The following is a 17,677-nucleotide window of genomic DNA, read 5'->3' as shown; positions in this document are numbered from 1 at the left end:
CACCCTGTTCAGCTTTGCTTTAGGGGATTAAGATTTAAACCTACCAATTTAGCCATGTCAATGCACTTCCTAATATGATGCACATGGAAAGACAAAGTTCTAATATCATTGCATTCTTGCTAGAGGAAGACATCTTCAATTAACCATGAGGAAATTTCAAGCTCATAAAAGAAAACAAGAAAGAAAGAAAGAAAGAAAGAAGGAAGGAAGGAAGGAAGGAAGGAAGGAAGGAAGGAAGGAAGGAAGGAAGGAAATGGTCATTAAAAAGATGTGGGGGAATAAATGCAACTTAAGTCCTACATGGGGCCAGCATGGGACCAAGGATGATAGATGATGATGTACAATTAATGAAATTAGAATAAGATATAGAGATTAATTAAAGTTATGGGACCAATGTAATTAACTATCATGTTATTATTTTAAAGGCAGTTTTATAAGACAGGGAAAAAACTATGTGGGAACTCTTAGAAAATTTTACAGGTTTTTAGAAGTTTGAAATTATCTCAGCTCTGAACACTGCAAAGAAGTCATGAATTGAAACTGTTAGAATGTAGCAGGACTATCATTTCAAAGCACAGGGGTTTGACTCAAAACCTCTGTCTTTACAATTACATCTTTTGTTTATACAGTGATTGTATCACTTCAAAACTAGTGATAACCTCGAAGCCTAAACATTGTCAGACCTTCCTGTCTCTTGAGACATAAAAAATTTCATTGTGTCTAATGGAGGCTTGCTGTCTGTGGGTCAGCCAGAGCCCAGGACAGACATTTCTAGATGTTTGCTAAACAATAGAATAGAAATGGAGTGTAGAGTTCAGGATGTTCTGGGGCCAAGTGACAGAGCCAAATGTAACATTTTTAATTTTTTTTAAATTTTCTTCAAAATGTAGGAATAAATGTGACACATATTTACAATACTAAAATGAAGTAAAACAAATTTGAAACTCTGAAAGTGACAGAGAGCACTCTTCTCAGACCAAAACTGTTTGACTAACTGTGGGAAAAGCACTGAACTTCTGTCTTCACACTAAATGACCTCCTTATCCTAATTTGAAATAAGATGCTTCTATTGCTTATCATTAGAGGTAGATTCAGAAATTGAGTCTCTAAACTTCCATTCAGTTTATTTTTTAAATTTCTTCATATTATTTTCCTCTCGCATGAGAAGTTACAGAAATGCATTTACCTACAGTGAAGTATTATAAATTTAAGCATGTCCTTATGTTGTATAAGAATGTTCCAGTCATCTACAGCCACAGACAACATCTATACACTTAACTCAACTTTCTCTGTAATCTCCATACAGTGACTGCGCGGCCTAAGGACACATTTCTCAGAATGTATCCACTTTACTCAGTGATTCTTGACTGTACAACTGAATGAGTAGGAAAACATCAAATGACAGGTTTCTACAACAGGAAAATGTTAAAGAGACAATAGAATATGGAGATATGTGTATTTACAAATACCAGTAATGCAAACGTCTTTTGATTTAACATAGATTCTGCTTCCAAGCAACAAATAATCCTCACACAATCTAAAATGAAATAATGTAGCAGGAAAAATAATTAACAAGACTTATTCCATGTAGGATTTGCAAAAACTGGATATTTTAACCAATTCTCACATTATGGGAGGAGTCAACAGGACATGGATTGTGAATCCAATGGCTGAGATCATTAGAAACCTAATTAAAGGATCAAAATGTTCATGTAAGGGAGCTAGTCAATATGCAGACACACAGACCTGGGAACTGGCTAGTCTTTTGACAACTACACTCCATCAATGCAATTGATTTTCAGAGTTAGACATTCTATCCTCTCCAGCATTTTTGTTGGTAACAAACTAATGTTTAATTAACCCTGCATATGGAACGACACTCATCAAGGGAGATTCATAAACTTGAAAGTGCAATGTAAATATGAGCAGATGTACTGGCTCCTTAGAATTAGAGATTAAGGAAACTATCACCACATCTTGTTTTCCCTAACTCATTGTTATGTCCATAATGCTCTAAGTTGGAGAGGAGTTTGCAGGCAAGTCTCTACAAGTATTGTACTTCACTTAGGTGTATATTTGTTCGTCTCCACTGAACATACTCTCTGTACCATGTCTCCATCTCTAAAACCCAAACAACAATAAACATGAAAAATCCAAATTCTCACAAACTGTAAGAAGTTCCTGAAATCAGCAGGCTACACAGGGCCCAAGGTTATACAAGCACTAAACAACAGCTGAGTTGGCCGGAGGTGGGTAGAAGAAACCCACTGACCTATCAAGATGCCTGAGAGTTATGCAGAGAATTGAGGGCTCCAGCTTTCATGAGTTGTCACTCATGCTGGATACCCTTTTGGTAATACAGCTACCTTGAGTTGTCCATGGTTCCATAAATAACTGCCCAACCAAACTTTCAAAGTAATACAACAAATTACTTAGATAATCCAGTACATTAGTCCATTGGAATGTCAAATTGGAATTTCATCAAATCCTTAACTCAGATCTGGATTCAGCAATAGTAGCTAAAGTCCTGCAGTTCCCACAAATGCCCAGTACTATTGGTATTGTCTCTGATTTCATTTTGGATTGGGAGGTTCTATGTAACCTACGTAGTATTTGAAACTCTGAATCCATTGCTGAGAGGAAACTTTGACAAGTGTAAAACAGGATAAAATGACAAGCAGATTGATTTCTTGATAACATTACCTCAGTGTATTTATGTGGTTGAAGTTATATTCCCTAAAATTTTCTACTGGAAGTATTGAAGTGCTGACTTGGGAGAGTCTGTTTCTGATTGAGTATACCAGGGAACATGGATGACTCAGTCCTTTGGCATCACTGATGCTCACACAGCAGGGCAACCGAATATTCCTGTGAGTTTAGAGATATCATTCCTACTATTTAGAGCTCCACAATGCCCTTCCTATATTCAGTAGATTCCAATATTCCCTTCAGAAAATAGAGCTCCCAACTTCCAGCCATTGGGAAATAACTGTTTTAAAGTTAAATATTTGCATACTAAATATCACTATTAATGTAGAAGACACCCTTAACATTGGGTCAGGTACTATTTTAAGCATAGTACAAGTGTTACATCATTGAATCTTAGTGACAAGCTTAGAAGTTCAATGCTATCATTATTCCCACTTAATAAATTAAGAAAAGATAAACATCACATTCATGGTCACACTAGTTGCTGACAGACTGCATACTCCGATCCAAGCTATCTGGTCCTAAGCCCCTGGCTCATCATTTCATCAAGCTGTTTCCCAGCTCATATTTGAAGGTTTGAAATGCAGTAGTTGAAGTTCATCAGAAGGTTTAAATAATTCAAAATTTGATTATGTGTTAAAAATTAAATTTAGACCAAGTTCAACTTTAGCTCTTAATCTTCTCTTTTAAAGAGATAAACTTGCGGGAGATCCTAGCTGGATCAAGAAAAGAGAGGGAGAACAAAGAATAGGAGACCATGGTAAATTAAGACCACATGAGAAGGGGAGGAAGCAGAGAGCTAGGGAGGCCCACGGAGATCCACAAAGATACCCCCGCAAAAGACTGCTGGCAATGGTCGAGAGACGGCTGGGACTGACCTACTCTGGTGATGGGATGGCCAAACACCCTGATAGTTGTGCCATAAACCCCATCCAAGGACTGAGAAATCTGGATGCAGACATCCACTGCTGAGCCCCTGGTGGAGCGCTGGGAGTCTAATTAGTGAGAAAGAGGAGGGATTATATGAGTGAGAATTGTTGAAGCCAAGGTTGGATAAAGCACAGGGACAAATAACCAAATGAATGGAAGTACATGAACTATGAACCAAAGGCTTGAGGGGCCCCCAACTGGATCAGGCCCTCTGAATGGGTGAGACAGTCATTTGGCTTGATCTGTTTGGGAGGCAGCTGTGCATTGGTGCCGGGTCCTGGGCTCCTTGCATGAGTTGGCTGTTTGAATCCTGGGACTTATGCAGGGACGCTTGGCTCGGTCTGGGAGGGGGGAACTGAACCTGCCTGGACTGAGTCTATCAGGTCCATCACAGTCCTCGGGGGAGACCTTGATCTGGAGGAGGTGGGAATGGGGGTGGCCTGGGGTGAAGGGGAGGGGGGCGGGAGGAGGAGAGCAGGGGAATCTGTGGCTATTATGTGGAACTGAATGGTGTTGTAAAATAAAATAAAATAAAATAAAAAGTAAAAGTAAAATTCCTCTGAAAAAAAGAGATAAACTTATATTTGTAAATAATTTTAAATTAAATTTACAGAAGAATACAAAGAGATTGTCTCTGATTTTATGAAGATTTTTAAATTTTAAATTTATACTACTTTTGCTAATGTATTGATTTTCAAAGCTGTGGTATTGGATGCTTGTCAGCAGTGTAAAGAGTAACCCCAACCTGAGCTGCAGAGAAAGCTCAGTGAGTAAAGGTGCTTGATAGCTAGACTATTGACCTGAGTTAGACCTCTGGGACTAACATGGTAAAAGGAAAAGAGATACTTATGCAACCTGTCTTCTGATCTCTGTATGTATGAACACACACACACACACACACACACACACACACCACTTAAACAAATACAATAAAAAAGGACCTCTGCCACAAACAATACCCAACCCATACGGGAAGTTCATCCCATGTCAAAGCAGTACTTACTTCTCTTTCTTAGGACCTAAGTTGTTTTCTTGACACCCACATCCAGTGGCTCACAACCATCTGTAATTCTGTTTATAGGGGATCAGAGGTCCTCTTCAGGCCTCCATGGACATCTATACACAAGTGGTTTACATACATATACTCAGGCATACACATAAAATAAACATAAATAAATACTATTTAAAAAAATACAGTGCTTGAGTTTATATTTCAGGAAAACACATGTAAGTACTCAACTGCTGAGCCATATCTTCATAACATCAAACATAATTTTTAAGACAAATTCTTACTTTGAAAAGCAAAGATTGTTTTTTAAATACATAAAATTGGTCATGGTGTATTTCACTGGGTTCCTGTCTTACAGGCTTTCTATCTATAGCTCCTTCTAGTCTAGTTGGATTTCTACACTCAGAAAAAGCAGCAAGAGTAACTAAATGACTAGTAACATACTTCTCCTTAGTTGTTGACAAAACTTTACTAAATTCAGTGATTATGGTGGGCCAGCACTACTCTAATTATATTAGCTTTGTGGAAGGGAATGATTCCAGGTCATTATTTTCGATTAAATGTCATCAAGTTGTCAAAGAAATCATGGAGGAAAATTAAAAATCTAAAACAATCACCAGATAAAAAACCACCTAGATTCATTACAAACCTTACCCACATTAAAATAGAGTAAAATGACCAAAGAACAGTGTTCCTAGCAATTCATTCTGCTGATGTTTTTCATTCAAAGAATCAACACTACCATCAATAAAAGGAGAAAAGAAAAATTAAGGCAAAGTGTTTATTTGAGACAAAGGTACATTACAATTGTCCAGTAAAAGAAAGCACAGTGGGATAATGGTGTACAGATGTAACAGTTTTGTTATCATGTATATTTATACATTCATCAGTCTGGTATTTTTTTTATTCACTCTATCCACGCATTCATCCACTATCAAATCTGTCAGTCTGTTGGTCTGTCTGTCTCTCCATCCTGTCACCTGGAAAAAGGACTTAGATGCCTCTAAGCTACCTTTTTAACTAAGCTACAACCTCGGACTTCTGTGTCTCCACACCACTCAATTTTATCCAAAAAACAAACAAACAAACAAGAAACCTGAATGATTTTAGTACAAGTTCCCGCTTGAGTCTGACGCATCCTTCCAATTCTTTGAACAGAATCTAGTTTTTAGTAATGCTTCTGAATATTTTGCTGGGCCCATTTATGCCCTTTCACAACAACTTTAACAAAAACAAGAAGGCTTGTGGTGTTAGCTCAACCTGAACTTGCCCTCAATGTCTTATCAGGTTGCTCATCTCCTATCATCTCCCTGTGACTTCTGTTCACCCTCTCCCACACCTTAAAGAGTGGCATTAAGTCAGTTTAACTAGAAACTCCCTCAGTCTTGAGGGATCATTTTGGTAAGAAATAGGACTTAAATTTAAGTCCTCAAGAAAGGGGTGTTGCTCACCCCTTTGTACTCTCCACCTTAGCCATAAAGTCCCACTAGCTAAATCTACCCAGAACTGAGCCCAGTCCTGTACATGTACCCTCTTGCCATATTTCAATAGTAAATAACTTGTTTTCATAATTTCAACTATTGTGATCCTGTTTTTTTAAAAATATTTATTTTACTTTCAATTTTGCATGTATGTTTGTATGTATGTGTGTATGTATGTATGTTTGCATGTATATGTCTGTGTGGGAGTATGCTCATGTATGCATGCAAGTGTCTGAAGAGGCGAGAAGAAGGTATCAAATTCCCTGACATTAGGGTTATAAATGGTCGTGAGCCACCTGATGCGGCTGCTGGGAAATGAACTCGGCAAACCCTGCACATGCTCTGAATCTCCGTGTCATCTCTCCAGTCCCCCTTTGAGTGGAGCTTTTGCTTTTGACAGATTTTTTTTTATTTTTGACAAACTGTCTCAATTTGCCTGGGCTGCCCTCGGCATCATTATGTAACCACTGAGGATCTTCAATTCTTGATTCTCTTGCTTCCCCCTCCCCAATGTTGGGGTTACAGGCATCTTCACCACACCCAGTTTCTGCAGTTCTGGGGCACTAGCCTGGGGCTCTCTGTATGCTAGGTAAGCACTCTGTTTTGAGCTTTATTCCCAGGCAGATGGTTATTATTATTTTTCATAAAGAATTAGAACTTTCCAAAAACAATCAATCATTTAAGGTCCTCAGCATCCTTTCATGGTGATTTCCTTTATAATCTCACAATAACTCTGGATAGGGAGGCGGATATTTTTATCTCTTTCTTTCAAGTTATAAAATTGAGGTACAGAGAGGTCACAATCTGAGAAAATGAGCATGGGAGCCAAGGTCTCCTCATTTCCAACCCTGGATGCCTTGCATTAAGATGGAATGATTCTCTGGGAGTCTTGAATGAGGATGTCATTGAATGTTTCAGGACAGAAGAGTTCTAATACGTTTGGCTGTTGAATCAAACTGTGCATCCAGACTGTGTTAAGTAATGTGGATTCAGGATATAGAAGAAATACACAGATCAACAGAGTATGAAAGTTTGACACAGAGAAGAAACAAGCCCAGGCTGGATTCTAGGTTTATAATCACAAATGTCAGAACAGCCACCTCGTAACTGTGACTTTGAATAAAGGGCAAAAATAACCAAATAACTGTAAGAATTTTTGTGTAGAATGTTTGCCTTGTTGCTTGCCATATGCTGTGGGTTTGTATAAAAATTTCTCTTTCCAACATTCCAGGAAGGCATGCTTCTTGCTTTAATCTGCCAACTGCAAAATTAGTCTTTAGCACCCACCTTACACAGATCTTAAATGATGACTGGAGAAATGTGGCATAAACAGATGCACAATGGAAACACTGAAGACACACGAAATTAGATTCTATCATGCATATGTGTTACATAAATACTATAGATTATGATTTTAAAAAGAGGAGAAAAGAAGGAAATGGAGCATCTTGGCATGTCAAACACAAATTAAATGATTTCTAAGTTTACTTTACTCTGAAATGTTGGGGGGAAATGGAAAAAGTCTGTTGTATTTCTACCTTCCTCTTCTCTAGAACAAACACCCAAGATTCCGAACTATTGCTGGAATTTAGAGGATGGTGATGGAAGGGAAAATTTTCATTAAATTATGTTCCCAGGTAAGGCATTGTCTTGCTGCCTCCTCTATTAACTCTGGGGAACCAGGAAGGGGGTGGGCATTGCTTCTTCAGGAAGCTCAGGCTTCTGGTTATCATGCTATATCTAGTGCTTACTCAGAACAACATTAGCTGCCCCTGGGTCTTTCTCTAGCAAAATCTTTCTTTGTTTTTTTTTCCCCCAGTCTAATTTGTTGACAGAATGTGGACCCATGAGCATGCAAATTACATAAACTGGTGATAAGATTGGAGAAATCCACATGCCTCCCCTTAGGGCTTAAACTTAAATTCTGCTTCTACCCAAATTACTACAGAGCTTTCCATCAAGAGTTGTCTACGAGGTATGAGAAAATCTTCCCTTATGTGCAATCCTGTTTCCAATTTCCTGTTTTCTCTTATAGGTTAGTAAGGCCCTGGGTAACATCGAGAGGAAGAATTGCTATGTATATGCCTGTGTGTGTGTGTTTGTGTGTGTGTGTGTGTGTGTGTGTGTGTGTGTGTGACTTGTGTGTTTTGTGCATGTTCATGTGTGCCTGTGTGTGCACTCCTAGGTGTTCATGTGTTCCTGTGTGTATGCCTGTAGATGTTCATGTGTGCCTGTGTGTGCATTCCTATGTATGTTTGTGTGTGCTTGTGTGTATTCATATGTGCCTATCTGTGTCTATGTGTGTGCCTGAATGTGTTCATGTGTGCCTTTGTGTATACATGTAGGTGTTCATGTTTGCCTGTGTGTGCACTCCTGTGTGTGTTCTTGTGTTCCTGTGTATGTCCCTGTGTGTGTGTCTGTAGGTGTTCATGGTACCTGTGTGTGTGCTCATGCGTGCATATGTATATGTGTGTTCATGTGTGTCTTTGTGTGTGTATGTATAGTTATGTGTGTGTTCATGTAGACTTGTGTTGTGTATGTTTGTGTCTATTCAGTTGTGTGTGCTCATGTGTTTGAATTTGAGTGTCTGTATGTATGTGTATTTATCTATGTGATCATATCCCTGTGTGTTTGTGTATGCCTGTGAGTTTGTGTGTATATATATGAGTGTACATGTGCATGTATGTTTATGTGTGTGTGTGTGTGTGTGTGTGTGTTGTGTATGTGTGTGTGCTGAGAGGTGAAAGTTGTGTGGCCTTCCTGAGGCACCCTGGTCAACACAACTTTGACATTGCTGTTCTTACACTGTCTGTCACAATTTGATTTTCTTTCTTTTTCCTTTCTTCCTCCTCCTCATTTTCTTTTTTGAGGGAAGATGCCATGGAAATGGATCAAAGAACCAGGTAATAAGGAAAAGTTAGGGAGTCCCAAATGGCACATATTAAAATATGAAATACTCTAAAAAGAATGCCATGAGATAAAAATGTAAAAATCTATTAGGCAACTATTTTTTTAAGATATTAGATTATTTACATGACAGTTCAAGTAGCAACTTATATATCCAAAAAAGAAAAGAATTTAAATAATTTTACTGTGCATTTTGCCATGAATTAGTGTGTCTGAGTGTGGTTGTGTGCTTGCGATTTGGTGTATTAGAGTGCTGTATGGGTGTGAAAGTGAGTGTGTACGGTGTATAATGAACATTATCTGTATGGAATGTGTGTTGCGCTTGCCTGTATATGGAGTACATGTATGGTGCATGTGTCTGCATGTGGAGCATGTGTAGTGCATTTATCTGTATGTATAATATGAATAACTGCATACAGAATGTGTGTGACATGTGGATCTATATGTGATATTGTGGTGTCTATATAAGTAAATGTGTGCATATTTGCAAGTGGGATATGCATATCTATATGTGGAATATGTGAGATATGTTTATCTATATGTGGTATATACAGGAATGTATATATGTATATGTGGTACATGCTTCTGTGTATATGCCTATGTATTTGTACATGTGGTATGTAGATCCGAATGTGGAGTTATTATTTATATGTAGTGTGCATATGTGTATCTGTATGTGGTGTGTGTGTAAAGTGTTTATCTGTGTAAAGTATTTGTGGAAATGTATATATGTATGTTTAGGACATGTATCTATATGTAGATGTGTATATATGAAATGCAGTATGAATATTTGCATATGAGTTATGTATATCTTCATGTCCAGTATGTGTTTTACACCCTTTATGGCCAATGTGATGGGATCAGAAGACTAACAAAAGTAACAAATTCCAGATAGGCCGTGTCCTAATCTGATCTTTTTCATTTCCCCTTCTTAAAAGGGTCTGTTCTAAATCTCACAGTGAATCAGCTCTGAGTTGGCCATCTTGCCTAGGGTCGCCTGGATACGGAAGAGAAAAGGGATAGGAGAATTCAGCAAGATGAGACAGTTATTTCCTTCTAACTCAAAAAAGCATGTCCTGTCTGGTGAAAATTCAATGGCTCATCATGACTTATCATCATCTTTCATTTAACTGTCCCCTGTGATATGCAATAGGAAGTTTCACATGTACAGAACAAAGGTCATTACCAAAAGTTTTGATAATGAATGTATATGAAGTCAGTGCCTCTCTAAGTAACTGCTACCATGAACTCTACTGATTCTGTTTTAAGATAATGACAGTAGCATCTGAAACTTAAACTTATTGTGCTTAGATTTCAAGTCATATTGAAGTGAGGTGTCAGGGTTTAGTGGGCAACAAGGTGCCCACTGTCATTCATGTCAGTAAAGCTAAGTAAAAATTTAAAATGCTGAATGTGGCATTACCGTGAAATGATCACTAAAGAAACTTCTGGAATCAGGCATTATTATTTTTTACATTTATTTATTATTTACTTTCGTGTATGCATATCTGTGGACAAATTTGTATCATGTTTCATGTGTGGAAGTGAAAGGGCAACTTGCAGGAGTTGATACTGTCCTTCTACTAAGTGGGTCCCAAAGGAAGATGGAGCTCAGGTCTTGGGCTCAGGGGAAAAGGCCTTCATCTCCTGAGCCACCTCAAAGCCTCACATGCTCAATTTTAACATGCATTTTAGCAAGAACTTGCTAGTTTGATTGTCTACTTTAGCATCTCAGGTTTACTTCCTAGTTGGATATATGTAAGTAGGGTCCCTGGTTTTTCATGACTCAGTTTTCTTATCAGCAACTGGATATCAATTATATTTAATTTTTATAACTATTTCATTTAGTGTGTGTGTGTGCCTGTGCACATATGCGTATGATGTGTATAGGGATGGTGTATGCCACAGTATGGCAGTACAGATGTGGAGATCAGAGACTTTTCAATAATATCTGAATCATAAAGTTATTGTAAAAAGCAAAAGAGCCATTTAAGTATGTGTCCTGGTACATAGAATTGGATATTGATGGCAACTTCATATAGGGGTGTATTATGTGAATATCTCGTCCACTCTAATGCTACTTGACTGGTACCAAAACAGTGCTTCAGAATAAATTATTTGCTCCCAGAGAGGTCATTGGTAAATAATGAGCCCAGGCTTATATACCAGTTGGGTGCTTTCTGTATTATTTCTCTCCCTTATATACAGTTTCCTCTCTGAAGTCTGTAACTTTTTCAGCACAAGTTGTCCTCATCACAAATGCAATTTGTTACTTCTTTCCTGACATGAGAAACAATAAACCCAAGTATGGGATTTGATTCAAGATCAAGCAAGCTTTAAAGTGTTGCATAACCTGACAATAATCCAATATGAATCATGTCTTGGAATAAAATATGCAACCTATCAGATACACTATGGCAAATATGGAAAACAAAAATTCTTTTGTTTTCCTTAGTATGTTATATGTAGTTGTGCATGACAATCACAGAGCTGAGTCTTTGCAAAACAACCATATATTAATTGGATACTTTTCTCACTGTGAAGAGAAGAAATATTAAATGTGAAAGCACTTACCGCTGCTTGCCTATGAGTGTTGGACAGTATCCCGTGTATCTTCACTTTGTCTTTCTCCATTTGATCTATGTTCACCCACAGGTCTCGGCTGGCAGAATCTGCTGGGCCATATATCCGAGATATGTAGTAATTGTGATCTGTGTCTTCCTGCATTGGTGGAGAATGATGAACATTAAGAACTGTAATGTTTCCGCTAATTTTATTTTTTTAAGAGTTCTTCTGTAATTAAAGGTTTCGGTGATCTTCAATCTAGCAAATGGTTTAAGTAAACTCTTAGAGAAGTGAATTGAAAAGAAAATGAAATATGTAAAAACAAGTCATCCTCTTTAGAAGAAACAGTTAAGCACAAAACACAATCTCATTTATATTCTATGCACCATATATTTCTTTTTGGTCATGGTAATAGTAAACACTTAACTGCTGACATGACAAATATGTCTGACTTAGAAATATTTACTGAAGATCTGAGCTTTGATTACTGTGAGTGACAACAAAAATAATTTATTCTTTAAAGAAACATTATATTGGGCCTGAATTTAGTTAATGGCCTTAGAAATTCAGATAATTGCTTAATTTGGGTTATTAAAGTCTACTTTTATTTGAATTCTCATTATGGGTCTCACTACAGTGCTTTGCAAAATGTGGTGATATATTATGTATCCTAATAAACTTATCTGGGGATCAGAGGACAAAGTCAGCCACTAGATTAGACATAGAGGTCAGGCAGTGGTAGCACACACCCTGAATCCTGTCACTCGGGAGACAGAGATCCATCTGTGAGTTCAAGACCACACTGGAAACAGAGCCAGGCAGTGGTGGCACACACCTTTAATCCCAGTACTGGGAAGCACTCAGGCCTTTAATCCCAGGAAGTGATGGCAGGGCAGAGAAAAGTATATAGGCGGGAGGAGACAGGAAGTCTCTCTCTTTAGACTGAGGATTTCATAGAGATAAGAACTTATGGCTGTGGCTTGTTCTGTTTCTCTATTCTTTCAGCTTTCACCCCAATATCTGGCTCAGTTTTTTTTTTTAATAGCAATTCGCATTACAGCAGAGAGATTGTATCCCTCATGTTTCGAGATCAACAGGGAAAGTGAAGGTTTTCAAATCATATGACACTTGGATAATACAGATCATGTACATGTATTAGCTACAAAATGCAACAATGCCTATGAGGGTTTCGGGGATGACTTCTCCACAGATAAGCATTTTCCAGGTAGAAATGACAATCTCTTTTGGGGTCTCAATTACCCAATAAAAAATCAGACATGTCCCATGAATCATTTTAAGAGGTATTTAATTTCGTGTTTAATTACATGCATTTGTATGCACTTTTTATATGTATTTTGTCTGACATTCAGGTAAATTTGAGAAAAAAGGTGTATAGAGAAGATTGCTTATGATTTGGGCAATAAAAGTTTTGGAAGTGAATTCTGTCTAATATATTTATTATCAACATGTTACTGGAATAAAACTGAAGTATCCAGCCATTCAGCCAAAACCAGAATCTCATGTATGTCTTCTCAGATCACCAGGTTAATGTGCACAGAAACTGATTATAGAAAGCAAAAGAATGAACAAGTCTAACCATTATTCAAAAAGATTTTGCATCATCCCTAAAAGAAATAAACATGGAAATGTATAAGTAAAGTTCTAGTTAAATTTTGGGTGCGAGAAACTTCTGCAGAGAAAGAAAAGGAGACTCAAAGGACATGGGAAGGAGATGCCCTGAAGCTGGGAGGATGGGAGTTTCCAGGTCTTCCTCCACAACAACAACAAAATGCATGAGAACCAAAAGCATTGTGTCCTGTCTCCCAGTATTCATTCTCTCTCTCTCTCTCTCTCTCTCTCTCTCTCTCTCTCTCTCTCTCTCTCTCTCTCTCTCTCTTTCTCTCTCTCTGTTGCTCCCCCACAAGGACTTCTTCGCTAGAGGGAGAATGAGCCATGCTATTCCACAAAATTCATCTGGCGTATGTGAACATCAGTGCAAGATGGACCATTGGCAAGGCATTTAGGAGTTCAGAGATTGTACGTTTCCTTATTCTGCTTGCTGGGATGTCTATGTGTGAGATTTGATACAGCTGCCATTTTGGCATCCTGGGGAGAAGGCTCAAAATAAAAGTAACACTTCCCTCAGTCATTGGATGAGATTTCTAACAGGACAGTTAGGGTGTTTGGCCATCCTATCACCAGAGTAGGTCAGCTCGGCCTGTCTCTTGACCATTGCCAGTAGTCTATTGTGGAGGTATCTTTGTGAATTTCTGGGGACCTCTCTAGCACTTTACTTCTTCCTATTCCCATAGGGTATTCATTTATCATGGTCTCTTATTTCTTGTTCTCCCACTCTGTTCTTGATCCAGCTGGGATCTCCCATTCCCCTAAGCTCTCTTTCCCTCAACCCTTACCCTTCATTACTACCCCCACTCACATCCAGGTTGCTTATATAGATGCAAAGATCCACGGCCAGGCCCCAGGTGGAGCTCCAGGAGTCCAATTGGCAAGAAAGAGGAGGGATTGTATGAGCGAGAATTGTTGAGACCAAGATTGGAAAAAGCACAGGGACAAATAGCCAAACGAATGGAAACACATGAACTATGAACCAGTAGCTGAGGAGCCCCCAACTGGATCAGGCCCTCTGGATAAGTGAGACAGTTGATAAGCTTGAACTGTTTGGGAGGCACCCAGGCAGTGGGACCAGGACCTGTCCTTAGTGCATGAGCTGGCTGTTTGGAACCTGGGGCTTATGTAGGGACACTTAGCTCAGCCTGGGAGGAGGGGACTAGACCTGCCTGGACTGAATCTACCAGGCTGAGCTGAATCCCCAGGGGAGTCTTAGCTCTGGAAGAGATGGGAATGGGGAGTGGCCTGGGGGGAAGATGGGGATGGGTGGGTGGGAGTGGGGAGGACAGGGGAATCCGTGGCTGATATGTAAAATTAAATTAAATTATAAAATAAAAAGGAAAAAAAAAACAATAAAAGTAACACACAGAAATAAGGACAAAATGGCAAACACACACTAAAGGAAAAGTCATTCCTCTGGTTATGTTGATTATCTGCATTCACTTGTTCAACTTCATCATACATCACCTTAATGGAAGAATCCTGATTAAAAAAAAAAAAAAAAAAAAAAAAAAAAAAAAAAAAAATGACTCCTATTTATAATCAAACTTAAGCAAGACTGAATAAGTTGATCTTAGAAACCTTTTAGGTCTTGGTAACAAATACATACCCAAATCTTGCATTCTATGGAGTCACAGAGCAAAAATGGAGCCTTGTATAACTTGCCAAAAAGCATTGGGTCTGAACAGCAAATAATGATAACTTCTTTAGTTTTAATGAGTATTAGAAAAGATGACTTTGGAGAAAATGCTCAGTGAGTGTTAATTTGTTACAAGTTTCTTATGAACTGTAATGAACTCAGTAACACTAAGGTCCACAATACAATCTTTAGGCATACTGTGTAACTGATTCTATGATGTGGTGAAATTCACAAAGAATTATTAATGCATAAAGTTTCATCAATTAAGAGTCGAGTTCAGTATAAAGACAGAAGACAACAATTAAAAGAACTGATTTTTATCTTTAATCTTTGCAATTATTTAAACAAATAATTTTTAGTTATATATAATGATGAATAACAATGTAAAAAGACAATGAATTATCTGAAGAATTATGCACAACGTTGGCTGTAATACATATCACTGATGTGACTACATGAAACCATGCCTTTAATTTTCAGCTAAGTTGGAGTTTCTCAAAACAACACCAGGTCTTGAAAACACTGAAGTTAAGCTAAAGACTTGGTACTGACTTCTATAGCTCAAGCTTGCCAAGTTGTCATGGCAACTTTTATTCAAAGATAAAAGCAATTTATTGTTTACCTAGGAAAGTAGACACACTCATTGTTAAATCCCTGACAGGTGTTTGTCTCAGTCACTCAGGAAAGCCATAAAATAGATGTCCCCAAAATGTGAAATTTTAGCACCAGTAAATTATTCAAACTATTTTTTGTCATTTTTTTAGGAACAATGATACTTAAAGAGTTATTGAAAGTCACTCTTGGCACAAAAATTTTTATTTTCTCTTCTAAAGCAAAACTATTTCTAATATCAGAGACAATAAAGTGAAGCACTACTGTGATATGCCTACTTGCCAATTCATTTAGGAAACCAACTGTTACTGAAAGTAGACGCTCAGTGGGTGACTCTAAATGCTATAAACTCAGGTTGTCCAAAACTGCCTGCAAATCTGCAGCTGTAGGCCAACACAGGGCATAGTCCAAAACATTCAGAGGATGAGTCACCATAGCTACAGGCATCCTGCAAGAATCAGTCTACCCCACCCAGCTAAAGTGCTCTCTTTCATTACACACAGTATTTGTAGATGATGCCCATTTCTAGATGCAGCAATGACATTTCATTGAAAACTACAAGAAATTGAGAACTTATTGTATAGCTAATACATATACTAATAATTTGATATCTAGATACATTTAATATAATCAAGGTTTTCAAGCAATGTCATTTAACATTAAACTTAAGGCTATCACATAAACATTAGTCTACAATAAATAGGATTTTATGGTCTTTACACATGTGGAGGTGTATTTTATTCTGATAAGAATGCTTTCACATGGGTGTTGTTATTAATTTAAACCTAAAGATATTTTAAATACCACATGTGTACATCATACTTTCCGGACATAAATAGAAAAACAAACAAACAAACAAAAAACCAAAACCAACAACCTAGTTCTGTGTGATCTAACCCAAGGTGCTACTATAAGTAAGTAAGGTGTATGATAAAATAACAAAACTGAAGAAAGAGCATAGTGAGCATACTAAAAGAAAAATCTTGAGACATGTAAATGCATTCATACTGTGCCCACATAGCCTTGGGGAACAAACAGCATAAAAGAGAAAAGCTCAGCAAGAAAGCATATCTAGGACAGATGCAATGGGATAAATGTTGTTGATCCTACCTCAAAATCCATATGTTAAAGACTCAACTCCCAGTATGCTTTTAATTTTCCAGAGGGTCTTGATGGGGTAGTTAAGGTTAAAGAATGCCAAAATAGTGGAACATTGGCCATACAAGGTTGATATACATGAAAGGAGGCATGAATATTTTCCCTCCCTCTTCTGGCTGCTTCCTTCCACACCTCTTCTCATGCTTCACTCTCCTCTTCTCTTTCCCTTTCCCTCATCTTCACTCATTCCTTAGGAAAAGCCCTCAGAAAATTTGCAACAAAACTCTGTATGATGTGAATTTTCCTGTGATCCCTCCCCTCGTCTCTTCCTTGACATACATTTGCTAGGAAATACTAAATAGTTCAAGGATAGCCTTGAACTCGAGGCAACCTCCCAAGTGCTAGCATTATGGGTGTGAATTACCATACTTGGCTCAAAGAGCAATTGTATAGGTATCCAAAGTCAAGTTATAAAACAGAGTAAGAAAACATTGGATAAGCTAACTCCATCCTAACATCCCATGGAAACAGAATCTATATAATCCCAGAAAATGAACTTGTGATTCAAATTTATTTCCTCTACCAAATTATATTATAAATAAAAGGTAGCATCATTCTAACACATGTAGATACAGAGAAAATACACCACCAATGTGAAAATTCTTGTACATATAATACCTACTACCAAATCAACCAGGGGTAATTAAACTGCCCATCATAGCTACTCCAGTGAGCAATTAGCTTCACACTGCCTGGCTCTATGTAAGAGTGCAGGAGCTATGGCGAAAGGTCTGATGACGAGCACCGACTCTGTAACAAGAATAGTTGAACAAAGGTCATGTGCAGTTATTAAAATTATAAGCAGGTATGTAATTTCTTTCTATCATGAATAGGTACTAATGATATTCAAATTGTTACATATTGACTGTGAAATGCCCCTCACAGGTTCCTGTCTTGAATGCTTGTTCTGCAGCTGATGATACTATTTGGGAAGCTTATGGAACCTTGAGGAGGCGAGGCTTAGATGAAGGAAGGGAGTCCCTATAGGCAGTCCTGGTCCTGCCTTGTCCGCTGCTTCCTGGTCCACCAAGATGTGAA

The 17,677-nt window shown here is 38.0% G+C and overlaps 1 protein-coding gene across 2 annotated transcripts in view; it reads right to left on the bottom strand.

Moving 5' to 3' along the window:
- Plxdc2 (plexin domain containing 2) overlaps positions 1-17,677 on the bottom strand; it is a 401,580-nt gene that overhangs the window by 198,002 nt on the left and 185,901 nt on the right. For both annotated transcript variants that reach the window (XM_028870488.2, XM_028870489.2), the window contains one exon: positions 11,611-11,757. In XM_028870488.2, the coding sequence (XP_028726321.1) occupies positions 11,611-11,757 (147 nt within the window). The remainder of the gene's footprint in view (positions 1-11,610; positions 11,758-17,677) is intronic.

This window comes from Peromyscus leucopus, chromosome 5 (assembly GCF_004664715.2).
Source record: "Peromyscus leucopus breed LL Stock chromosome 5, UCI_PerLeu_2.1, whole genome shotgun sequence".
NCBI classification, from domain to species: domain Eukaryota; kingdom Metazoa; phylum Chordata; class Mammalia; order Rodentia; family Cricetidae; genus Peromyscus; species Peromyscus leucopus.
This window is presented reverse-complemented; position numbering and strand designations above follow the sequence as displayed.